Source organism: Cyprinodon tularosa, unplaced genomic scaffold, assembly GCF_016077235.1.
Source record: "Cyprinodon tularosa strain WSP-4 unplaced genomic scaffold, ASM1607723v1 ctg117, whole genome shotgun sequence".
NCBI lineage: Eukaryota > Metazoa > Chordata > Actinopteri > Cyprinodontiformes > Cyprinodontidae > Cyprinodon > Cyprinodon tularosa.
In genome coordinates this window covers 1,501,800-1,522,982 of record NW_024037970.1, presented here as the reverse complement: position 1 = coordinate 1,522,982, position 21,183 = coordinate 1,501,800, and the positions used below count along the sequence as shown (strand labels likewise).

Here is a 21,183-nt window from a genome sequence, read left to right as displayed (position 1 = left end):
ATTAAAAATGATCTGACAGAAACAGCTTTACTAGAAGCCGATGGCAATTCAATTTAAACTCTGATTAGTTCTTCCCCCAATTCTTTGTCCAGTGTTTCAGTATTTTGAGGTTAGTCTTTCATGGAGGACAGTAGCAGTTTTTTTTCTTCTTTGCACAACGTGAATCACATGGCAGACAAAGACAGAGAAACAAATCTTCCACACAAAGGAATGTTTGTACGATTACTCCCAGTCCACAGTGAGAGAGGGCGCTTGGTGACACAGCACAGACACGATGCAGACATCATGGAAAAGCACACTAGCATCTCGCCTTTTATCTGCCTTCTTGTTTTGCAAAAGGTTAAGAAGCGGTAAGACGAACAAATAAATGCAAATATCAATAATGCAAAGTTACACTTATTAGGTGTATTCTGTTTGAAGAAGTTGAGAAGTTTGTACACGGTTGGTAAAGCAATATGGATATAATGCAGACAAAATGTCTGATGAGATGATCAGGTTATGCTCCACCAATCTGGAAAAAAAAAACAAGAAACCTGTAATAGTGCTGAAAGTTGCTTTGAATGAAAGTTAAAAAAATAATGCGTTAGAGCTGCCTTTAATTGTGCCATTTAAACATTAGTTGAGTTTGTGGGTGTCTTTGTTTATCCGCCTGTCTGTGTTCAGGACAACTTAAAAGTTATGAATGGATTTTGATTAATTTTTTTACCAAAGGTTCACCTCAGTTAATAGAACAGACCATAACATTTTGGTGATGATCCACATCATAACCTGGATGCAGGAATGTTTTAAATGATTTTTTAACATCATATGGCGGAACATGCATGAAGAAAAAAATGCAAGAAAGGTGAGCCATGCCTTGCTAGAAGTCTCGATCTGCTAATCAAACAAGAAACCAGAGGGAAAGAAGGAGGTGAGAGCAGAACAAACACCAGAGGCTGCAGAACACATTGGGCCTTATTTCTACTCTTATGAAAGGATTTTAAGGGAATTTTTACCAAAGGTCCACATCAGTTAATAGAACAGTCCATAACATTTTGGTGATGATCCACATCATAACCTGGATGCAGGAATTTTTTTAAGGATTTTTTAACATCATATGGAAAACATGCAGTTTTCCCCCTAAAACAGTGAGCGGCCGCAGAGAATATTGACAGCTTCAGCATTGGACTCAATGTAGTCCAGAATCATATCATACTGAAGAAAAAAATGCAAGAAAGGTGAGCCATACCTCGCTAGAAGTCTCAATCTGCTAATCAAACAAGAAACCAGAGGGAAAGAAGGAGGTGAGAGCAGAACACAAACCAAAGGCTGCAGACACACGTTGGGCCTTATTTCTACTGTTATGAAAGGATTTTAAGAAAATTTTTACCAAAGGTGCACCTCATGCCAATGAGCAATTCATAAACATTTGGTAATGATCCAGATGATGTGCAAGTTTTAGCTATAGTTGTAAGTCAGCCTGCTTGGCAGAGGTCTGCTTTCTCCGAGTGTTTTTCTTGTTTTACTTATTGTAATATTCATTTATTTATAATAAATTAATCACAAATTCATTTTCAATAATTGTTTTCATACTTTTAATGCTCCGTTTGTTTTCTTACTACACCACTGCAATGTACTTTTCTTTCTCTCTGTCTTTTCCAATTGTTATTATTTGATGTAGCTTGAAATGTCTTGCTGCTGAAATGTACTATATGTATAAACTTGGACATTGTACAGAGGATGTGAAAAAAACAGCTTCTATCCACAAATATTTACAACTTTAGTTTAAACTTAGGCTGATAACAAAGATAACATATCGCATATAAATGCGTGATGAATATGCTTACTGTCAGTGCAGGTCAGAACAAGAGCAGTTTTTCCATCTTCCACTGTGTTGAAACACAGACACCGATAAAGATCCTCCAAGTTTTAACATTTGAACATCAACCTAACATAAAGCTTAATGCTGCTATGTTTCCACATAAATGAACAGGAACTGAATGTAATACTTTGCATTTATTATGGATTTTTTATGATTATCACAAGGTCAAAATATATCACCATACTTAAATATGTACATAAATTTACCTAAATATTTTCTTAAGGGCTGCTGGAGATTTTATAACGTTAAAATGCCATATATTCATTAATTCTTGTTGGTAGTAATGCCTTGTTACAGTGGTTAAAATAACTTTGTTAGCAAAATGAAAGGACTTAAGGCTGGTTTATACTTAAAAATCAGGTTGTCTGCATGTGTGTCGCAGTTAACGCTGATATGCCCCGCCCCCTACGCAGACACTCTGCTGCACTTGTCCAAAACTGTAGGTGACCGCAGACAGTGCCGCAAACAGGAGGCCTCTGATTGGTCAAATCTACATCCGCTCTACACTATCCATATTTCCTGATTGTTTCCTTAAACCGGGCATACACTGTGTGATTTTTTCAATGGTTGCACGCAGCTGCTGCTCACACTTTACAACCAAACCCTGCGGTTTCAGTGTGAGTTCAAAGCTCACAATGTACGTGCAGCACGAAGCTCTCATGCGATCTACCTGCTCACACTGTACGACTAAAAAGCATGTCAGACTCAGCTCTGCACTGAGATGGAGCTGCTCTGACTCGTCTATCTGGAAGCCAAAAAAATAGAAGAGGAATATGAAGCTCACTAGAGTGAAATACGCTGCCTTGGCAATTTGTACAATTTTGTGCTGAAAGCCCTAAAAAGAAAAGACGACGACGTATTTGGAAAAAAGACATGGCTGAGCAAACGTGGCTACTATGGTCTGTCAGTTTTACAGACAGAACTGCATTTCACTCATTGCATCCCTGTCATGCTAATGTGTTTACAGAAGAATCCTTGTTTACACATGTGCACTGAGCCGTTTGCCCAAGACGGCCGACATGTTTAATTCTCTCCCGACTTCACGATTCCTGAAAGTCGGGCCGATCAAACGATTCTCGCACGACTGGAAAATCGCCCCGAAAAATCGCACAGTGTACGCCTGGCTTTACCGGCCTGTTTTGTGTGTATAACCACCATTGTGGAAAACGACTTGTGAAGATGGACCAGCTAGAAGAGCGAGGTGCGCAAGAATGCTGGGACCCTTTTTCTACCTGGATCTCCGCTCTTTTTCGTCCTCACTTCCCTCCGTTGTCGTACAAACTTGCCCCCACTTCCTCACCGCCTCGGCCGTCTCTAGACCCACAGCTAGTTCCTGATTGGCCCTCTTGCGTTGTGGCGTGGAATAACATAGCACAGACCACCCTTCAATATTGGGCATAAATCAAAGAAATATCTGCGACAAGCTCACTGTGACACACTGCTGCAGGAGGATAACCAGCCCTTTACTCATTAGAGCAGGGGTGTCAAACTGGTTCCAGAAAGGGCCGTGTGGCTGCAGGTTTCCTTTCCAACCAAGCAATAGCACACCAGACTCCATTCATCTCATCAAGTGAGTCCAATCTTAACATGATGACTTGATGAGATGAATGGAGTCTGGTGTGCTGTTGCTTGGTTGGAAAGTAAACCTGCAGCCACACGGCCCTTTCTGGAACCAGTTTGACACCTGTGCATTAGAGTGTCAATAAGACAGCCAAACAAAGTCTAGGAACTCAAGAGTAAATGTGTAGGTTAATGCTGTATTGAGATCGGATGCAAATGAGTCAAATGATTTGCATGTTATCCCTGTAAAGAGGCAGGTTCTGGAGTGAAGCAATGTGAGAGATACATTTTCAACGATGTGAGCACTCGATTAGGGCGAAGCGAGAGCGAAGTGTAACCTGCGATGGGCACAAAGCAAATTTGACTGGAGTTCAAAAGTTTGAATATTCCATCAATTCGTGTCGTGACAACCAATCAGGGACTTGATGTATCGATGATGCAGTGAAACGAAAAAACAGCGAATGAGGATAAATATTTGCTGGAATCGGTCTAAACACAAGAAAACACTTCCTGGGGAATAATCATGAAGCTTTCCTAAAATATTCTTGTACTGTCTATTTATGAATGTTTACGTTAGTAGCTCACTCTGGTTGCATACAAAGACCCTCCAGTTACAGTTCCATGTTGGTTTATCACATATTACTACTTAGTTTTATACTCACTGTTTTTGGTCCATTTGTTAGCAAATTTAAAAGTTTTCAGCATTTGCTGTAATAAGACCATGTGACTGGAGGTACAATAATTGGATACATTACATTAGCAAACAAGGAAGTGATGGAGCAACGCAACGTCCAGAGAGAGAAAAAGTCCAAGATCAAGTCTGAAAAGGTGCAAAGAAATATATGAATGCAACCAGGGATTAGACACCATTAGTGCTCAGAGTACTTTTCGTGATGGTGTACAACGGTGTTTATGTGTGCTAAAAAGTTCTGGTGCAAAAAATATCTTCAGGCTCAACAAGGTCTAAGTAAATACCAACGGGATGATTGTTTGGTGTATATTGGGTTATTTGAAAATGAACATATGTTGTTTTTTTTTCTTGTCATGGGGTGTGACTAGGTCTCTTTGATCAGTGGATTTCAGAATCAGTATACATAAGTGAAGATTGTTTCACAAAAAGGGTCGGGTCATTCGGAAAACCACCTTAAAGATACGTCCCAGATGAAAAGAAACTTATTAGGACAGTTGAACACAATGCAGGATCAACAAGGTTTAAGATTACCATAGACAGGAAATCGTTGAACACAAGAATCATTGCTCATAGTAAGGCCAGATCATACTACGTCCTTTATAAACACCTTCAAGCTCAGCTTAAGTATAAATTTTTTCACATGGAAAAATGCAATCAGAGAACAAACTTTACGGTTGGAAGAGACAAAGATTTAGCTGTTTGGCTACAATGATAACAAATCTATTTGGTGGAGTCAAGACTGGGCTGTCTGAAGTAACTCCAACTGTTAGAGAGGGTGGTGGTGGCATCATGCTGAAGGACTGTTCCAGTTCTAGTGGTGCTGTTGCCATAGGATGGACTTATGAATGAGGACTACGTCTGATTTATTTAAGTCCACATTAACTTACTTCCTGGAGAGAAAGAATCTTAGACAGAGTGACTCAAAAACCCATTGAAACTGTTTTTTTAGAGGAAAACACCCAAAGCTCCGGTTAAAACCTAATAGAAAAGGTCCACATTTGTGTGACCACTTTTGCTATAATCCACTGCTGCTGTAACACCACAATTTCTCCATTGTGGGACGATAAAGGGATTTTCTATTCAATTCTATTCTCAAAACATTTAGATTATGTTTCAAAAGTGAGTCCTAGCAAGGAAAAACCCCAAATCAAATGACTAAAAATTTGTAAAAAATTGTAACCTGTAATAACTCCATAAACCTGTCCATTAAATGTCTGCAACTGTATGTTTATAATCATTCTACCTTGGTAAAATAATTATTTTAATTAATATCCAATAACACAAATTAATTAAACATTCATAAGTGCCTTAAACTAACCTGGCAAAAAAAAAATGTAATTCATGTTAGAACATGTAGATGTAGTCACCTCTGCTCCAGAATACTTATTGGTCCGAGTCACCAGCTCATCGAGGGAAACGTTCTCTGCTACAGGCATGTTACGGAACTGCAGGGAGAAAATCTCCCGTCTGGTCGCAGCATCAGGTAGGGGAACAAAGACGATCCGGTCAAGGCGACCTGGTCGCATCAGAGCCTGACAGAAACAAAAAAGAAAAACAGAGGTCATCATTCTTTATCTTTTTAGATTTCCATGAGAGCATTCTTCACTGCTTAACTTTTCCTGCTTACTTTTTATGCTTAAAAACTGTCAGGATCCAACAGCTTAGACAATGGACCACATTAGTGCTTTCCACTTATGGCTAAAAGATAAAAATTGCAGCTTTGGTCCGTCAAAAATAACAGGGCCATTTGGTTAAAAAAAATAGTAATTTTCTTGTGAGAGAAGTATACCCAACAACATTATGTGTTTTCTCTTACAGAGGGTCACCAAGTAAAATAATTACACTATCTATTAAGGGCAAAGCAGGGATATGACGGCAATAAAAGATTGCAATAAAAATGTCACGTTCACGTGTCAATAGAAATGGAAAAAAGCATTTTTTGTTTTGGTGGATTGTTCATGTGACCACAGGGATTCATACTAGGATCAAAAGTCTGAAAAAAACCTCTCAAACCTCAGTTCTTAGCAGGAGACAATGTTGACGTTATCTGATAAAGCCTTCACTTCCTACAGATCACATCTTGGTGACCCCAAAACAGTGCTTGAGCACCCGAAGCCGTCGCTGTCTTGCTTGTCAGACGTCATTAGGTGGCAGGCGCCTTCTCAAGCCCAGACAGACAAATATGGCCCGTCTACTCTCTCTGTCCTCAGCCTGGCAGTGACAAGCTGTGATGAGGAATGCATTCTGACAAGCAGGCTTACTGCAGGATGTTTTTGTTAGTTTTTTTTTTTTTTTTTTTGCTTATGAACGGAGCACAACTGGATGTTCAATGCTTTTGATAGGTAAAAGAAAAGCAATCATCAGGTAGTGAGACTAGGGGGATCCGGGGCCCTGGATCTGGGCCAGAGGGGCCACATTGGGGCCAAATCATGGCCAACAGAGACGAGGCAGGAGATACACGCAGACGCAAGCCAGGCAGGAGGTCACGTCAGAAGTGATCAGTGTCGGCTGGAGGAACTGGAATGGCAGCCTTTGAGCTCCTGCTCGTACATCATGCTGCTGTTATTGCTACTTTACAAGTCTACCAGGTCTTCTATCAGTCCAACATGGAGTGAAAAAGTTCAAAGATTTTATCTTTTTTAATTTATTGTTACTAGATCAAAAACCTTAATGATAATTTTTTTTTAAATTCAAATTTCTTAATATCTGAGAAACATTCAAACTTAATAAAGTATCTGGACTATTAGGAAGGAACAACAGATGCCTCAATGCATTTCAGCTATTGCGTGTCCCACTTCCACTCTGGTTTTCCTTCATCCTTTAGACACAACACTACAAAGTTTTGCTATTTAATCAGCAACAAATAGCTAATTTGAGTGAATTATTATTTAGATACTTATTTTTGAAGAATAATTTAGTATTTCTGAAACTTCTTTCGTGAACAAAAAAATGCATACAGGTGACCAGAGGTGGGTATAGTACATAGTAGTATATAGAAGGTGAGTAGAGCTACTTCGTTTTTTCTACTCAAGCAAAAGTAGAAAGTAGAAATCAAAAAAATACTCAACTAAGAGTAAAAAAGTACTTGGTAAAATCCCTGCTGAGTAACTGTTGCCTCACAACATCTGATTCAATATTTAAAGTTTTGTAATCAGACAGACAGTTAACCCTTTAAAGCCCGATCCAAGAATAAAACAAAACAGAAAATTACTCTTTTTTGGTTTGAAGTCCTTGTTTGGCCTTTTAACAGAATATGTAAAAAGAAAAAACACAAATACATTTTTGATATTAATAATTTATTACTATGCGATTAGTCAAGATTATTTTTTGTGTAGTCTTCTGCCCTCTGTTATCAGGTATATCTGATTGTGTACAATAGGATTTTGAGCAAAGTTTTTACCATTAAATTATGCAAAAGGTGTCAGACGCAAAACATTTTATAAACCGTATGTATCAAAGATGATACATTTGGCATTACAGGGTTAAGTGAAAAAAGAAAAACTTTTAGCAGAAGAAAATTTTTTCCAACTAAGACAACAATCTTTAATTTCCCTTCGAGATCAATAAAAAGTATTTTAAAATTTTAAATTACAATAAGCATTCATGTCGGGAAGGGATAAAGAAATTCCTCCAACAATACATTCTGTGTATGGCTCCTGAAATAGCTTAAGTTATTTTTGATAGGTAGTGTAACCAGAAAAATATTACTCTGCTGTAGCAATACAGCAGCACAAGAATATTACTCAAGACTATAAACTATTGTAAAGTACTCTTCTTTCTAAAAGTTATTTAAATAAATGTAACTAGTTTGCTGGTGACCCAGGTGCTAAATACCTAAGCTCATGCTATGTCATGCTCCTCATAGGCAGTCATTGCAATAAGCAAACTGGGGCTGCAGTTATTATTTTAGCATTTGACAATGCGGCACTACTGCAATTATTCGTGCAATAATTAATGTATAATCACTATTTAATGCCCTGTGCAATAACCTGTGCAATAATCCTGGTAAATAAGAGACTTCAGCTGTTTATATGGATATGTGAATGCATTGTTTATACTGTATATACCCCATGCACCTTTTCCTCCTTTTTGCACCTTCTTTTGACTATTGAGTTGATGTGACAGATGAATTTCCTCTATGAAATCAATAAAGTCTATCTTACATTATTAATCATTTTCTCTATGAATCTAAAGGTAAAGGTAAAGTTACATTTATAGCGCGTTTTAAATTGCAAACAAAAAATAAAAATGCATCAGTTTAAAAACAGATCATGTATTTTTTTTGGTTCCCACATGCAGTATTTCCAGCGGGCAGTGCTAACGGACAGCTTTCCTGCCTTTTATCTCCCGGTTTTCCTGTGTGTCTCTGGATCATGAGGCGACGGAAACTGTAGCTAGGCTCTGGTAACCACAACAGGGCCACGGCTGACAAGGCAGAGATGGATCGTGAGTGGAAATTCTCTGCTTTTTCATGCCTATGGATTAATACGGTGATTTATTTATGAGAAGCTGGGGAACTTTTCCTTATCAAATAACAGCAGCAATACTTATATGAAAATGAGTGAAAGATAAGATACGGTTTAAAATGACAATAATTTTGGATACTTCTGCAGGTAAAGTTATAACGGCAACTGTGAGGGGAGGGGAGGGGGGATTTGGGTGCAATGGGGACTTCAGCCTGTTCCTGTTTGTCACAGCAGGTTGAGCCGGTAGCAGTGAAGCGTGCTGCATTATGCGCAGGACGTGCCAGGGACACTTCCTGAGTTGCCCTCTCTGGAAGTATCTGGCGGCTTCATGCCAACACAAACCTGCTGACCTCCAGCAAAAACAGCTCACACAGAAAGCAGCTCCCAAGCATTGACAAACAAGCGCACCCACACGTACACGCAAACAGACAGGAATCAGTTCTTTCTTATTTTCTGGTTTGAATGTGAAACCTGCTGCTTTATGAGCCATTATTTCCCTCCTAACACGAAGAAGGCGAGCCTGCTGCTTTCCGGCGCTTCCAGAAAGCAGAGCCGAACCCTCAGCTTTGAGACTGCTAAACTCATCTGACTGCCCTGCAGGAGAAAGAAAGGCCTCCCCCCCCTTTCCTCTCAGCAAGAGCACAGGGCCAATCCATCACTTAACAACATACACTTCCTGCTCTCAAGGATCCGGGGGTAGCTGTGGTGGTGTGGGGTAATAGGAGGAGGAGGTAATGGGGGGACCCTGAAAGACAAATACTTGGCATGTTGGCCAAGCGTTGATGGGCTTTTCTTTTTTTCCCACCTTAGCGGCATCCTTCCACCTGAAGTTTTAACTATGTTCGGAGGGAAAAAGGGGGAAGAGAAAAAAATTCACAAAAAAAAAAAAAAAACAGCTGAAGGAGTTAAGAGAGCCAGAGGACCAAGACCCTGCAAACACAGATAAGTAGTGGGAGATGAAGCAAATCCCCAGATAAATCCAGGTTCAACAAATTCTCCATTGTTTTAACATGCGTCTGCATGAAGGATTGCATCCACCTCATTGCACCACTGAACATGATAGGCACCATTACACACGAGCCATTAGTAATTAGAAATGCCCCTAGGTAAGACATACCAACTGGCTTTAAGTCAGCTCTCAGGTTCATCACAGAGCCTTGGCGACAGAACAAGACATCCAGCGATATCATTAATAAAATATTCCAAGTTCAAGGTGCTGGGATTGGAATAGGCCGTTTAAGCTAACCAAGAGAAAAGTCCAAATAAAAAGGAGAAACAGTCATCTGCTCTTTCTGCGCCAAGTTTCCCTGCCGATAACAACAGTAATCATTCCAGGAATTGCAATCCTCCTCAAGAAGTGATTACTCCCTAATGACAGACGACTTCCTATCTGTGAAGGCCAGTGCCCCTCATTAACCACAAAGGAATGCTGGGAATCTTCCGCTCAGAGCGATGCTGCTCCAGCAGCACATTCCTGTCCAGCTTCAATCTGACCCGCAAAAGGAGCTTCTATCAACTGTTTACAAACAGACGCCCACGCAATTCAGGTGTCTTTATTCTTAGCGCAGACTTCTTGCAGTTATATCAAAACCATACTGATGGACAGAAATCAATAACATACAGGAGTAACATATCCCATCATCTTTGGCAAAAATTCCCCCCTTATTGCCGCTGCTGCTTATTTTTACCAGCATAATAACAGGTTGTCAGAGCAAAGCGGCCCGCCTGAGGAGACGTGAGTTGACTTTGTTCCCTTCCTGAAGGCATTCGCTGCATGCGGTTTCCTAACCTGTCAGTCCGCAATCCTTTCAAGCTGCCATGAGTCATACTGACTCGGAGATGGGCCACCTTGGATTCCTGCGGAGCTCACGCCAAAAAAAATAAAGTTCGAAAAAAAAAATTTACACGGAGCACAATAAGAACTGAAAGCTCACACAAAGGTCATTGAGGACTGTGATGAGTTTGGAAATCTTAAGGGAGGGGTGCTGGTTAAACGCTGACAAATCGCTGCATCCTTTGTATTAATAACATTGGAAACCCAGATATTTTTGGTCACTTGTACAGCTGGCAGCTTAGCCCAGAGATGTACCTGGGATATCCTCCATTTTCTTCAGATCAAAGTTGGTGTCTTCCTATACTTCACCTGAACGTGCAACGAGCGTCACCTTTTGTTAAAAACATGCAACCTATTCAGCATGCAGCATGCCTATCATAGCGAAGATTATCTTATTAACACTGATCATGACGCAAGAGAGTTCTGTGAAGGATGAGAAGTGAAGCAACAGTGTTACGCAGATGATGCTTGGTTGCATGTTTGCACCAGAGATTAGACACCTCACCACTTGGACACAGAAAATACTCCTCTAGAAGTATTTATTTTAGATAAAACTCACAACGGGATGTAAATAATATACACTTCAGAAGACACCCTTCTACTTTAAGTACTAGAACATAAAAAAAGACCAACTATTCCCTTCCTGAGTGTGTTGGAACCCTAAAAAGGATTTTTCTGAGAACAGACATCCCAACATCGAAAGAAATCAGCAACATCCTAAGAGATTAAATCTCCCAGCCTTATCTCTCTGTTCAACAAAGAAATATTAAGTTTTTCTAGCTGATATAAACTCCAGAAAGCCATTAATCAGAAGCTGAAAACGGGTAACAGCTTCTAACTTCCTAGATGTCTAGGATATACCGCTGCAAGATGTATAGAAATCCCAAAAGGTTCCCCTCAGCTTCTGACATGCTATCCTAACATGTAGTATGATAAAGGTTAAAGGTCATAAGCTCAACAGTGAAGAAACCAGCATTGCCTGTTTGGAAGGGTTGAAGGAGAAAGCCTCTTCTATCTAGACACGATACGGTCGCATTTAATGAACCCACCAGACTTTAGGAAATGTGGGCTTTGGGAGAGACCCTGCTTAATTAGAGAAGTTTTGCCACACTGCCATGTTTGGAGAAAACCCAAGCCCATCATATCACCACAAACACCTCATACCACCTGTGAAGCAGAGGGCTGATGATTTCCCATGAACTCCTCTGGAGTCAAATGTGAAACCAGTAGGGTGCAGAGCGGTGCAACCTCCATTAATGGAGAGTCTTGGTCCTCGAAAGAGTCGTCCGGGGTTCAGCTTCTGACCCCGGGTCACTGTACTGCACGTCTTCTTTAAAATCAAATAAAGTGAGGTCATTTAATACAATGAATAGATATAGAGTTTAATAACGTCATATAGAAAACAGCTACAAAGATCTATTACTGGCAACGGGGGTTCATATAGGTACAAAATCATGAGCTCTACCTGCTTTTCTATTTGCAATCTCTAATATTATCTATGCTTGTTAAATAAACACAGAGTTTAACTTAAACATTAAAGTTGAAATACCTTTCGGATCCTCCTTAATATGTGCTGCAAAGAAAAAGTCAACAATTTTCTTCAATTTTCCTCCTATTAAAAGAAGTTCTGCCCTCAACAGAGCAGCAATTAAAGCTTTTATTAAAAACATCAACCATTGTGAAATGAAGTCTGAATTGTGTACTTTGTCCCATGAGATTCCAGTAACGAAAAGCACGCCGTGATCTCATTCTCTTCTTCTGTAATTTCAAATTCCACCAATAAGATTTACAACGGCCATCGAAGATTTTTCAGAGCACATCGCTCCACAGAGATGACATAATTTCTGCATGAGTCCTCTCTGTCTGCAGAGGGACACCGGGCCTGCTTTATGTCAGAGCCCATTCTGAAGTGCGAGAGGATCAGAGGAGGAATGAGTGTGCAGAGAAGGAGAGAGTAAATCACACGGAGAGGGGAGGAGACGGCAGAGCTGAGAGGCCTGAGAGCGACGGGGAGGGAGGGAGAGACCGGAGTTGGCAACAGGTCAAAAACATGAGAGGCTTTCACTCTGGATTTTGCCCTTGAGTCAAACTTGCATCCGGCAGGCGAGGCCACCGTGTCCAAGAAGCAAATAACTCTGGCGCTGTTAACCCACTGCAGCCCCTCATGCTCTGCAATGTCCAGAGATATGAGAATTAAAATCCCCCGAAGAAGCAGAAACTACAGGTAAAACATTTCTGAGAGTTTTCTCTGAAAATACAGACTAGAAAAGAAGCAAAGTGAATATAAAACTAAAATTATAATTTTTTTTAAGAAGAGCTAAGAGCTTTAATTGTGACCTTAAAGATGTTTGGAAAACAACCTGATATATGTTGGGAAGAGACACAATATAGACAACTAAAAGACTAAACACCCTTTTGAGACTTAAATAGAGTCTTAGAGACTTTAAAATTTGATTAAAATAGACTGAATACACCTGCCATCATTTTAATTTTTAGTAGGACTTTATTGAAATTTCCCTGTCATTTTAAAATATCATGGTGAGCAGAGAGATGATGAAACATCACTGCCTGCTGAAGCTATCAGCTCAGGTTAAAGGTGCTTCATAAGTTCTAAGGATCTAGATATACCCTGAATAAAATGCAGAAAATAATGGCGCCAAAGCAACACAGAAGACCTGGAAGCCCATTCATGATTGATGAAACTGAGAAAACTGGTCAGGAGGCCAAAAGTGATCATATGTAACATGAAGGAATTTCTAGCATCTAGGTAACAATGCCCATAGGGTCCTCCCAAAACCATAAGATGATCTTGGTTATGTTGGTGTACACCGTGCTTTCTACAGGGCACCCTCTCCTACCAGCAAGGTTTTCATAGTGAATGATTGTGTGGTTGCACTTGCATCATATCAGTATTGCATCATCATGCTGCTGTAGTGAGCTTGTAGGCTTTGCATAGAACAATCAACCAATAAAATGGTTATAAAGGCAGAACTACTTGCCGGCCCTTTATCTAATCACCTTACCTTGTTTTGTTTGGATCTATCATAAGTGAGTTAAAATATACTTATGTGCTCCTATTTATTATGTATGAACAGATTAGATATTAAATAAACAGTGTTTTACTTGTAAACTCGACCAGATCAACTTTGCTTTTAGTCAACTGACTTCCTGCCTAAACGATCCCCTCGGGTGGGATCACTCTGACTCAGAGCTGCTGCGATCAGCTGTGGGGCCATGGTACTGCTGCACCGCGGCACTAACGCACTGCTTCAACATCTAGTGAAACCGTCGCAGTGAGCTTGTCGCGGGTATGAAGCAGACAGTTTGATTTAGCTGGTCCAACTTCACGTGTCGTTTTCCGCAATGGCGGTCATACAAACAAAACAAGCCGGTACCAAACAGGAGAAACGCATAATAAAGAGCGGATGTAGATTTGACCAATCAGAGGCCTCCTGTCTTCAGTCACCTAGAATTTGGGAGAGATGCAGCCGCGTTTCTGCGGAAGGGGCGGGGTTCACCACAACACCTATGCAGACGACCTAACTTTAAAGTATAAATCAGTCTTAAGGCTACAAAAGGAACCACAAGCTCCAGAAAAACGCCCTCAGTGGAACATGGTGGAGGCAGCATCATCCTTTGTGGCTGTTTTTCTTATGGAGCTTCAAGGCCAATACATAGAATAATTGATTAGTTTCTTCTACATCCAAGGGTCATCAGAAAAATCATGTCATTCTGGTCCTGTTGCCTGGTTTTGGCGTTATTGCATCTTGTTTCAGATTTTGCGCAGAACTTTTTTTTACGTGCTGTGTATAAAGGCTCAGTTATGCTTGATGTATGGATATAAGACGCACAGACACAAAGTTTGCAGCCTTAATATTCTGTGTGGCCTTTCCACCGTACCTAATATCAGGTCAGCTATAAAAGGGCGTGTACACAATGCAAGCTTACATCATCACATAACATGCAGAAGGAAACAAAGAAGTTTCCAACATTTAAAAAGCATCTTTATATAATCTACGAGTGACAGTAATTTCTTCCCAAGAGTTTTTTTGTTAATCATAGTAATATTTATGTCTTTAGATGATTATGTTTGCAAACACTCTTCAGTAGGGCTGTTGCTTGTCCAGCATGTTTTCTGTGCTATGCTGTCTATGTATAATATTCCTGAGAAGCATCACCATAAACTAGGTGTTGAAAATGAGGCTGAAGTGGGAGGGGCCAATGAAGACTTCAAAGGAGTTCTACACTTTGCTTCTTCTGAAGTATGTCATATCCTGACCATCCAGAAATTTGTTCTTGTTCTTGATACCTCAAGAAAAAGAAATCACTTCTTCTCTCTGTTCTTGTGGAAGTGAAATTAAAACATTAGAATAAAGCACTATAGTGGAAAATTAGAACAAAGATAAACTTCATGTTCCTGGATATTTCCTTCTAGATGCAGAATACATTTACAGAAAAAACTGCATTGAAATACTTCTGCATGCAGATTATTAATAACTGCCATTTCTTGACCAAGTACTCCCCTTAGAAAGACATGTTTGAATCTCAACTGAATTGCCCTTGTTAGAATTCTTTTTTTAATGTGATATCAAGAATGCAAGGCAGAATAAAAAGAGAAATATTACACCTAAGGGAAGAATGATAAAATTTTTTAGTATAAAATATTACTTATTAAGTTGTTAAATTATTTTAAAACATCAACAAAGCTTTCAGTTTTGCACAAGGCCTTAGTTATTATTTTTTCTTTTCTTTTTCCAGCCCCAGTTTACTTTAAACCCTTTAGCAATTAAGTTCGGGAGTGTATCGTTACCGTTATGAAAATAAGGCTGTACCCAAAAACCCAAAAATTTCCTTTAGCACATAATTATTTGAGTGTTTGTTTAAGTCCTAAAGTGTCAGCTATTCAGATGTTTTATTTATAAAAAAGAAGTTTGCCTCAGTAGGGACACCAGCTCCAAAACCCGTACAGATTGGAGTAAAATGTGTTTCTCTACATACGAGAGAGTGTGCATTCATAGCACGGCTGAGCAAATACGCTCATTACAGAATCAGATGTCACACCTCTTTTACCTTTCATGGTTTCTGTGTGTGTTTTAAGGGCCCCCCCAGATGACGGTGCTGAAGCGAAGGGAAGGAATGCGAGAAGATTCAACGGCAGCTGTGTTGCTCCTTTTTGGAGTCTGGGACGGAAAGGTGAAGACTCTGGAGGTGAGGGCCTCAAGCCCCTCCAGCTACACGGGAGGCCGCTGTAAAGTTCCTGAATCTGTCAAAACAACGCTGAATGGCTGGCCCTCACACTTCCACGGAAATAAAATTGGCCAATGCAAAAAAAAAAGGTATTTTGATAGGAGAAGGTAGAGATGCTGTGTGTGTCTGTCAAAGGAGGAGGTTGTCCACCTTTAAAGGTGAAGAAAAGCAGAGGAAATTAGGCCCAAGCCATGTTGAAATGTCGACTCATTGCAGCCCAAAATAAAAATGCAGTAAAGTAGCTGCCATAAAACACATGTATGTTTGCTTAACAAAGAGGCGTTTCCTGTGAGCTGTCCGCAGTTCGCAGTTTAACTCTGCAGGACCTTTACTTTCGGTGTAAACTCGCCGGGTCTGGTTTCCATAATCTGCCCCTGAGCCTGTGAGCACCCTGGTGAGCTGCGGCCTCAAACAAATCAGCACAAATAACCAGTGATCAGCATTTTTCCAAAAACACTTCGTCTTTCTATGCATTTGGCACACGTCCCACCTTTACTGTTACCGTTGCCTTCGTTACAGGCCTGCATTCCTTGGGATTGTAGGAATTGTGATCTAAGAAAGTAAAAAAAAAGCTAATATGGGTTCTATCTAAATCTAATCACATATGTCTAATTTTTTATCACCTTAAATAGATAAGCAGCCATATTAAGAACTTTAGAGAGCTTTACTTCACTCCTGTAACGAATAAGGCATCAACGTTCCCAGTGGATTAATGATGTCGTACTTAAATCCTTTTTACTCCTCATTATGATGCTCAGTTACAACATTTGCAAGTCTAGATGTGTTAAAAAAAACAATAAAACCTTAAAGGTTATAGCAACAACTTTTTCCTCAAAATGGTTAAAAATAGTAATAAAAAAATAATGCATGAACAGAACATTGAGTGGTGCACGAATAAAGAATTGATTTTACTTACAAAAATAAATAGTATATAAATTATTGCTTCACCAATTTTGTGGAGTCCAAAATATCTAAATATTTACTTCTGGTTACTAAGCCAACGTGAACACGAAAGGATACTGCACCAATATGAATAGTAGGCTTAAGTCACACGAAACAGGCAGGTCCAGGATGCAGGAGAGGAATAGCTTCTTCTTGGCATAATATATTTCTCAGATTCAAGCTCACAGAAGGCAAAACAAGCTTTAGAGTGTTGTGTCGACTTAAAGAAGCAAAGGTGTTCAGAAGTGATGTGGAGGATTCCGCTTTCTTTCTGCTCAGGTAAGAAGCGATGGCAACTGAAACAAATGCGCTTTAGGGATCGTCAAATTGCGCCATAAACATACAAATTTTAGACTGAAGAACTGATTGTGATCTTTCCGTAAAAGTTTAAAAAAATTTGAAAAACAATCCACTGGACTTGGTTTCCAAGATTTGAAGACGTTTCGCTTCCCCTCCAGGAAGCTTTCTCAATTCAAATGTCTGGATCCGCAGTGAGTTTGAGTCTTTATATAGATAAGGCCTTGTATTGCTTGGAAACATGCAAATGGAAACCGATGAGTGGGTCGTTTGGTTCCATTGTTAGCCTGTAATATCTGAAACCTGTCTATGATTCTGAATGTCGGTCGTTAAAGGGGGGATTGTCATTAAAGAGGGGAACGACGGACCTGGATGACTGAGAATCTTCAGAAACATGATTGTAATCTTGTTAGACTGTGTTCGTCCAGCACATGACATTTTGTTTTACTCACAAACAGACTAGTTTTAAAACATCTGGATTTTAATGTGCAATCTTAGGATTTCAGGGATTCATTTTTGCATTCTAAGTCTAAGATTCTGTCAAGGTGGACCCTTGACAGAATCTTGTGGAGCAACGACAGCAAGTTAAGCCGTAAGAATTGTGTTTAGGGGGTAACAAGGTTTTGTGTTCCAGGTTTACCTGCAGTATGGTCTAAGATGTTTTTTTCTTTATTCCTTTAAAGTTGTTCATTTTTTAACTTCTAGTGCTTTTGTATTGAACTAACCTGTTGCTGCTTTTCAGATCTTGCTCTGAATAATTTCAAATGTAATAAAATTATTGAATTTTGCATACATTTTCTGGGTAGGAATTTCCTCTTCTTCGTGTTATATTGAAATCTGCAAAACATGCAGAATAAACACAACCATTAGTTTGCAACAGTCAAACCAATTATCCAATTAAAGGTGGGGTATATGATCCTGGATAAACGGTTCCTGCCAGCTACATTTTTGAAAATACACACCTTCAGCCCACCCCACGAAACCACGCCTCCAAATTACATGAACGCGCCTGCTGTCAGTCGAGAATGTTCGGATGTTCCCGAGAACGAGAAAGAAACAGGCCGAGACCTCGCGAGTGCACGTGACTCGGGATGAGGCGAGAAGCTCATGTCTATTACTAGCTAACCACAACATAACAGGCTAACTTCCATGATGGCGTCGTCTTCTCCTAGTACGGTAAGAGTGTTGAACAATTCAATATGGTCGTAAACAAGTTGTCACGGTTGTCATTTCAAGAAGTATTGATTAGGGTGACCAAACGTCCGTATTTCCCGGGACATATCCGTATTTCACGTCCTGTCCCGGGCGTCCCGGGTTTTTTTTAGAAAGTGAGGAAATGTCCTGATTTCACTGCGCACGACGCTCCGTGTGACGTAATCCCTGAGCCGCGTCAGTGCAGGCAGCCCTGTTCTTAATCAGAGGCTCTGTTCAAAAACCTGGGCTGCATCCTCCAAGGACGCGGTCTACCTAGACTGGACCCTTCGAAGTCCTTGAAAATAAGGAGACCACAAGAGTTCTGTCTGTAAATTCGAACAGGTCCTCCCTTCAGCGGCACTTGGGGGGGGGGGGGGGGGGTTGGGGGGGGGGGGGGGGGGGGGTGTCACGAGTCTGTGAACGCGCAGGGGGGAGGGGTGGGGAGAGCTCAGAGCTGACGGTTGATGGGCGTGCCAGAAACCAGTAGAAGTAGGGATGATAGTTACTTCTATTGGTTTGCGTTTTCCTCTGACTACGCCCTCTACACTGGACTAAAAGATTTCGTTTTTTTTTCCAAACATTCTATCTCAGTTGGCGCAATGGGCTCGTGAGGAGGTTTTCAATCAGTATGGTAAAAACATGCTCCAGAAAACATCACATACCCCACCTTTAATCTATTTAAAAGCTTACTGGTAAAGTTTAGTTGAAAAATAAGAACATTACTAATCAAGAAAACTCCAAGAACTGGATCTCGATTGCAGTTTTTAACTTCATAATTCTGATCTTAAACATATTGTCTTGCTTTCCATCGCTCCAGATGTTGCTAACATTTTTAAATTGCGTTGTTTTATTACCGTTTCCAAAGGTTTTCTACATGTTTTCCATCCATTATTTCCCAGAAACCTTCACATTTCCCATCATTACACACATACACAGGGAGCCCCTTTTGCCATGGGAGACAGACTGCAGGTGCCAGGCCCACCTCGGGGTCCCTGCCGGGCTCTCGTTAGGCCTGGTGCCATTCAGACGGCTTCTAACACGCAATCCTGAGTGCTTTGTGTTTCTCTGACGGGCCTTGTCGTCCTCTGCATGTAGTGGTGGAAGAAAAAGGAAAGAAAAGAGGCGGAATTCGAGCACTGCTTTGGAAAAGTTTAAAAGAGCTGCAAGGCTGGGACTCACCTTTCACCTATAGATGTTAAAATGGATCATAACAGAACTGTTTTGTTTTTCTATTCTATGATATAATAAATATATCACTCTTTAGAATAGACTTATTTTATCATTTTTCTTATGGGAAGTTACTTTAAAAAAATAGCCAACAGTTTTCGTTACTTTATTAGCAAAAAAAGCAATCAAGCAAACTGAATTACCGCAAAAGACGTGAAGTAAATTATCTTTGGCATTTTGAACACAAGCTGTGTGTTGCCTTAAGAAAAAAATAATCATGCTCTGTGTATGAAGACATATCATCGTAAATACCCTTATCATCACCCAGGCAACAATACAAACATGATGCTCTGGCCTGAGCTCAAATAGCGAACCGGTATCAGCACCTAACTCCCAAACTAAGTGCAAGAACACCATCAAAGGAAGAATAAAAGGAGAGGAAACTGAGTGGCCACATGCAAATGCTCACCGAAGAGGAAAACACAAACAGCCACGTTGCTGAGTGACAGAACCAACTCGGCCAGATCAGTTTCCACTTCCATGAAATCTAAACATTAGCTTGTTTACCCTCATCCTGGGATGAGACAGGCATGAGTGAGAAAGAGGAAGTTTGTGTCTCTTCAATCTAATATGGGAGTGTGTCCTTGGAGGAACATGAGACAAGAAAGGGGAGAGAGTGAGATAATATCCTAAACTGGAGGGAAAAAAGTAGAAAAGGACTCAACTTTTTACAGACAGATCAGAAAAGGCATGAATCACTAATAGTATAAAAGCACAAGTTTAAGAAGTGTTAATAACGTAAATACTTGATAAGATACTAAAGAATTCTCATGAAACGCTGGTTTGTTGCCATAAAGTACCTATTTGTGCACATGAAGTACTAACCAGTGGCCACAAAATATATATAGAAGGTGCACACAGAATACTAATTCCATCCATCCCTCTGCCACCTGTCCATCAGGGTCATAGGTCACACACTCATACCTAAGGGTAATTTAGAGATCTGAATGAACCTAACTCATATTTGGACTTTGGGAGGAAGCTAGAGTACCTGGAGAGAACCCACACATACATGAGGAAACAAGAAAGACCCTATGTTAGGAATCAAACCCAGGACCTTCTAGCTGCAAGGGAACAGTTCTCCTTAAACTAATAGATTCCTACAAAATACTAAGTTGTGCCAAAGAGGAACTTGTTTGTGCGCATTTGGGCAATTAACTGCATTTACAATATAATAGAAATTTAGAAAATAGCAATTTTCAAATCGCAGAGGCAATCAATTTTAGTCACACTACATTTACCAAAAGAGTAAGACAATGAATTTCTCCCTCCAACCCTTTAGGTGGCGCTAATACACATAGGGCCGGATTTATCAAGATCCAATTTTGCGTGCAGTAATTTGCGCTCGCAAACTGGAATTTTGCGCAAGGGGCTGAACCATGGTTTGCGGGTGATTTAACAAGAGCGATTGCGTAACTGGTGGCAGGTGCAAAACTGTTGGAGACGCCCTATTTAAATGATGGTTTTGCGCGTTTTGTGGTTTGCGGCAAAGTAGTTTGTACAAACTAGTGCATTAAGAAATTTAAATCTTGCAGTGACACCCCCACCCCCTCCAAAAAAAAAAAAAAAAAAAAAAAAAAAAAATATATATATATATATATATATATATATATATATATATATATATATATATAAACTTTGGCAACCTTTATTCCCTAAGGTGGTATGTGGCTGAATTTCTACTTCAATGCAGTAAAAAAAACAAAAAAAAAAACAGGTGTTTTGTATTGTATACAAATGCACATACCAAATGGCTCACAAGAAGTGACTTTGGATGAGATTACTGCGCGTACGCATCCCTGCAGCATTTGCATGTTGCTCCACAGGCGCAGGGGGGAGGTCGGGGTTCTTCGGTAGGGCGTCA

General features: G+C 40.1%; 1 protein-coding gene across 1 annotated transcript in view; it reads right to left on the bottom strand.

Moving 5' to 3' along the window:
* The window catches only part of spata5 (spermatogenesis associated 5), a 194,521-nt gene that overhangs the window by 33,516 nt on the left and 139,822 nt on the right, over window positions 1–21,183 (bottom strand). Inside the window, exon 15 of the mRNA XM_038308548.1 lies at window positions 5,480–5,644. Coding sequence (XP_038164476.1) covers window positions 5,480–5,644 — 165 coding nt within the window. The remainder of the gene's footprint in view (window positions 1–5,479; window positions 5,645–21,183) is intronic.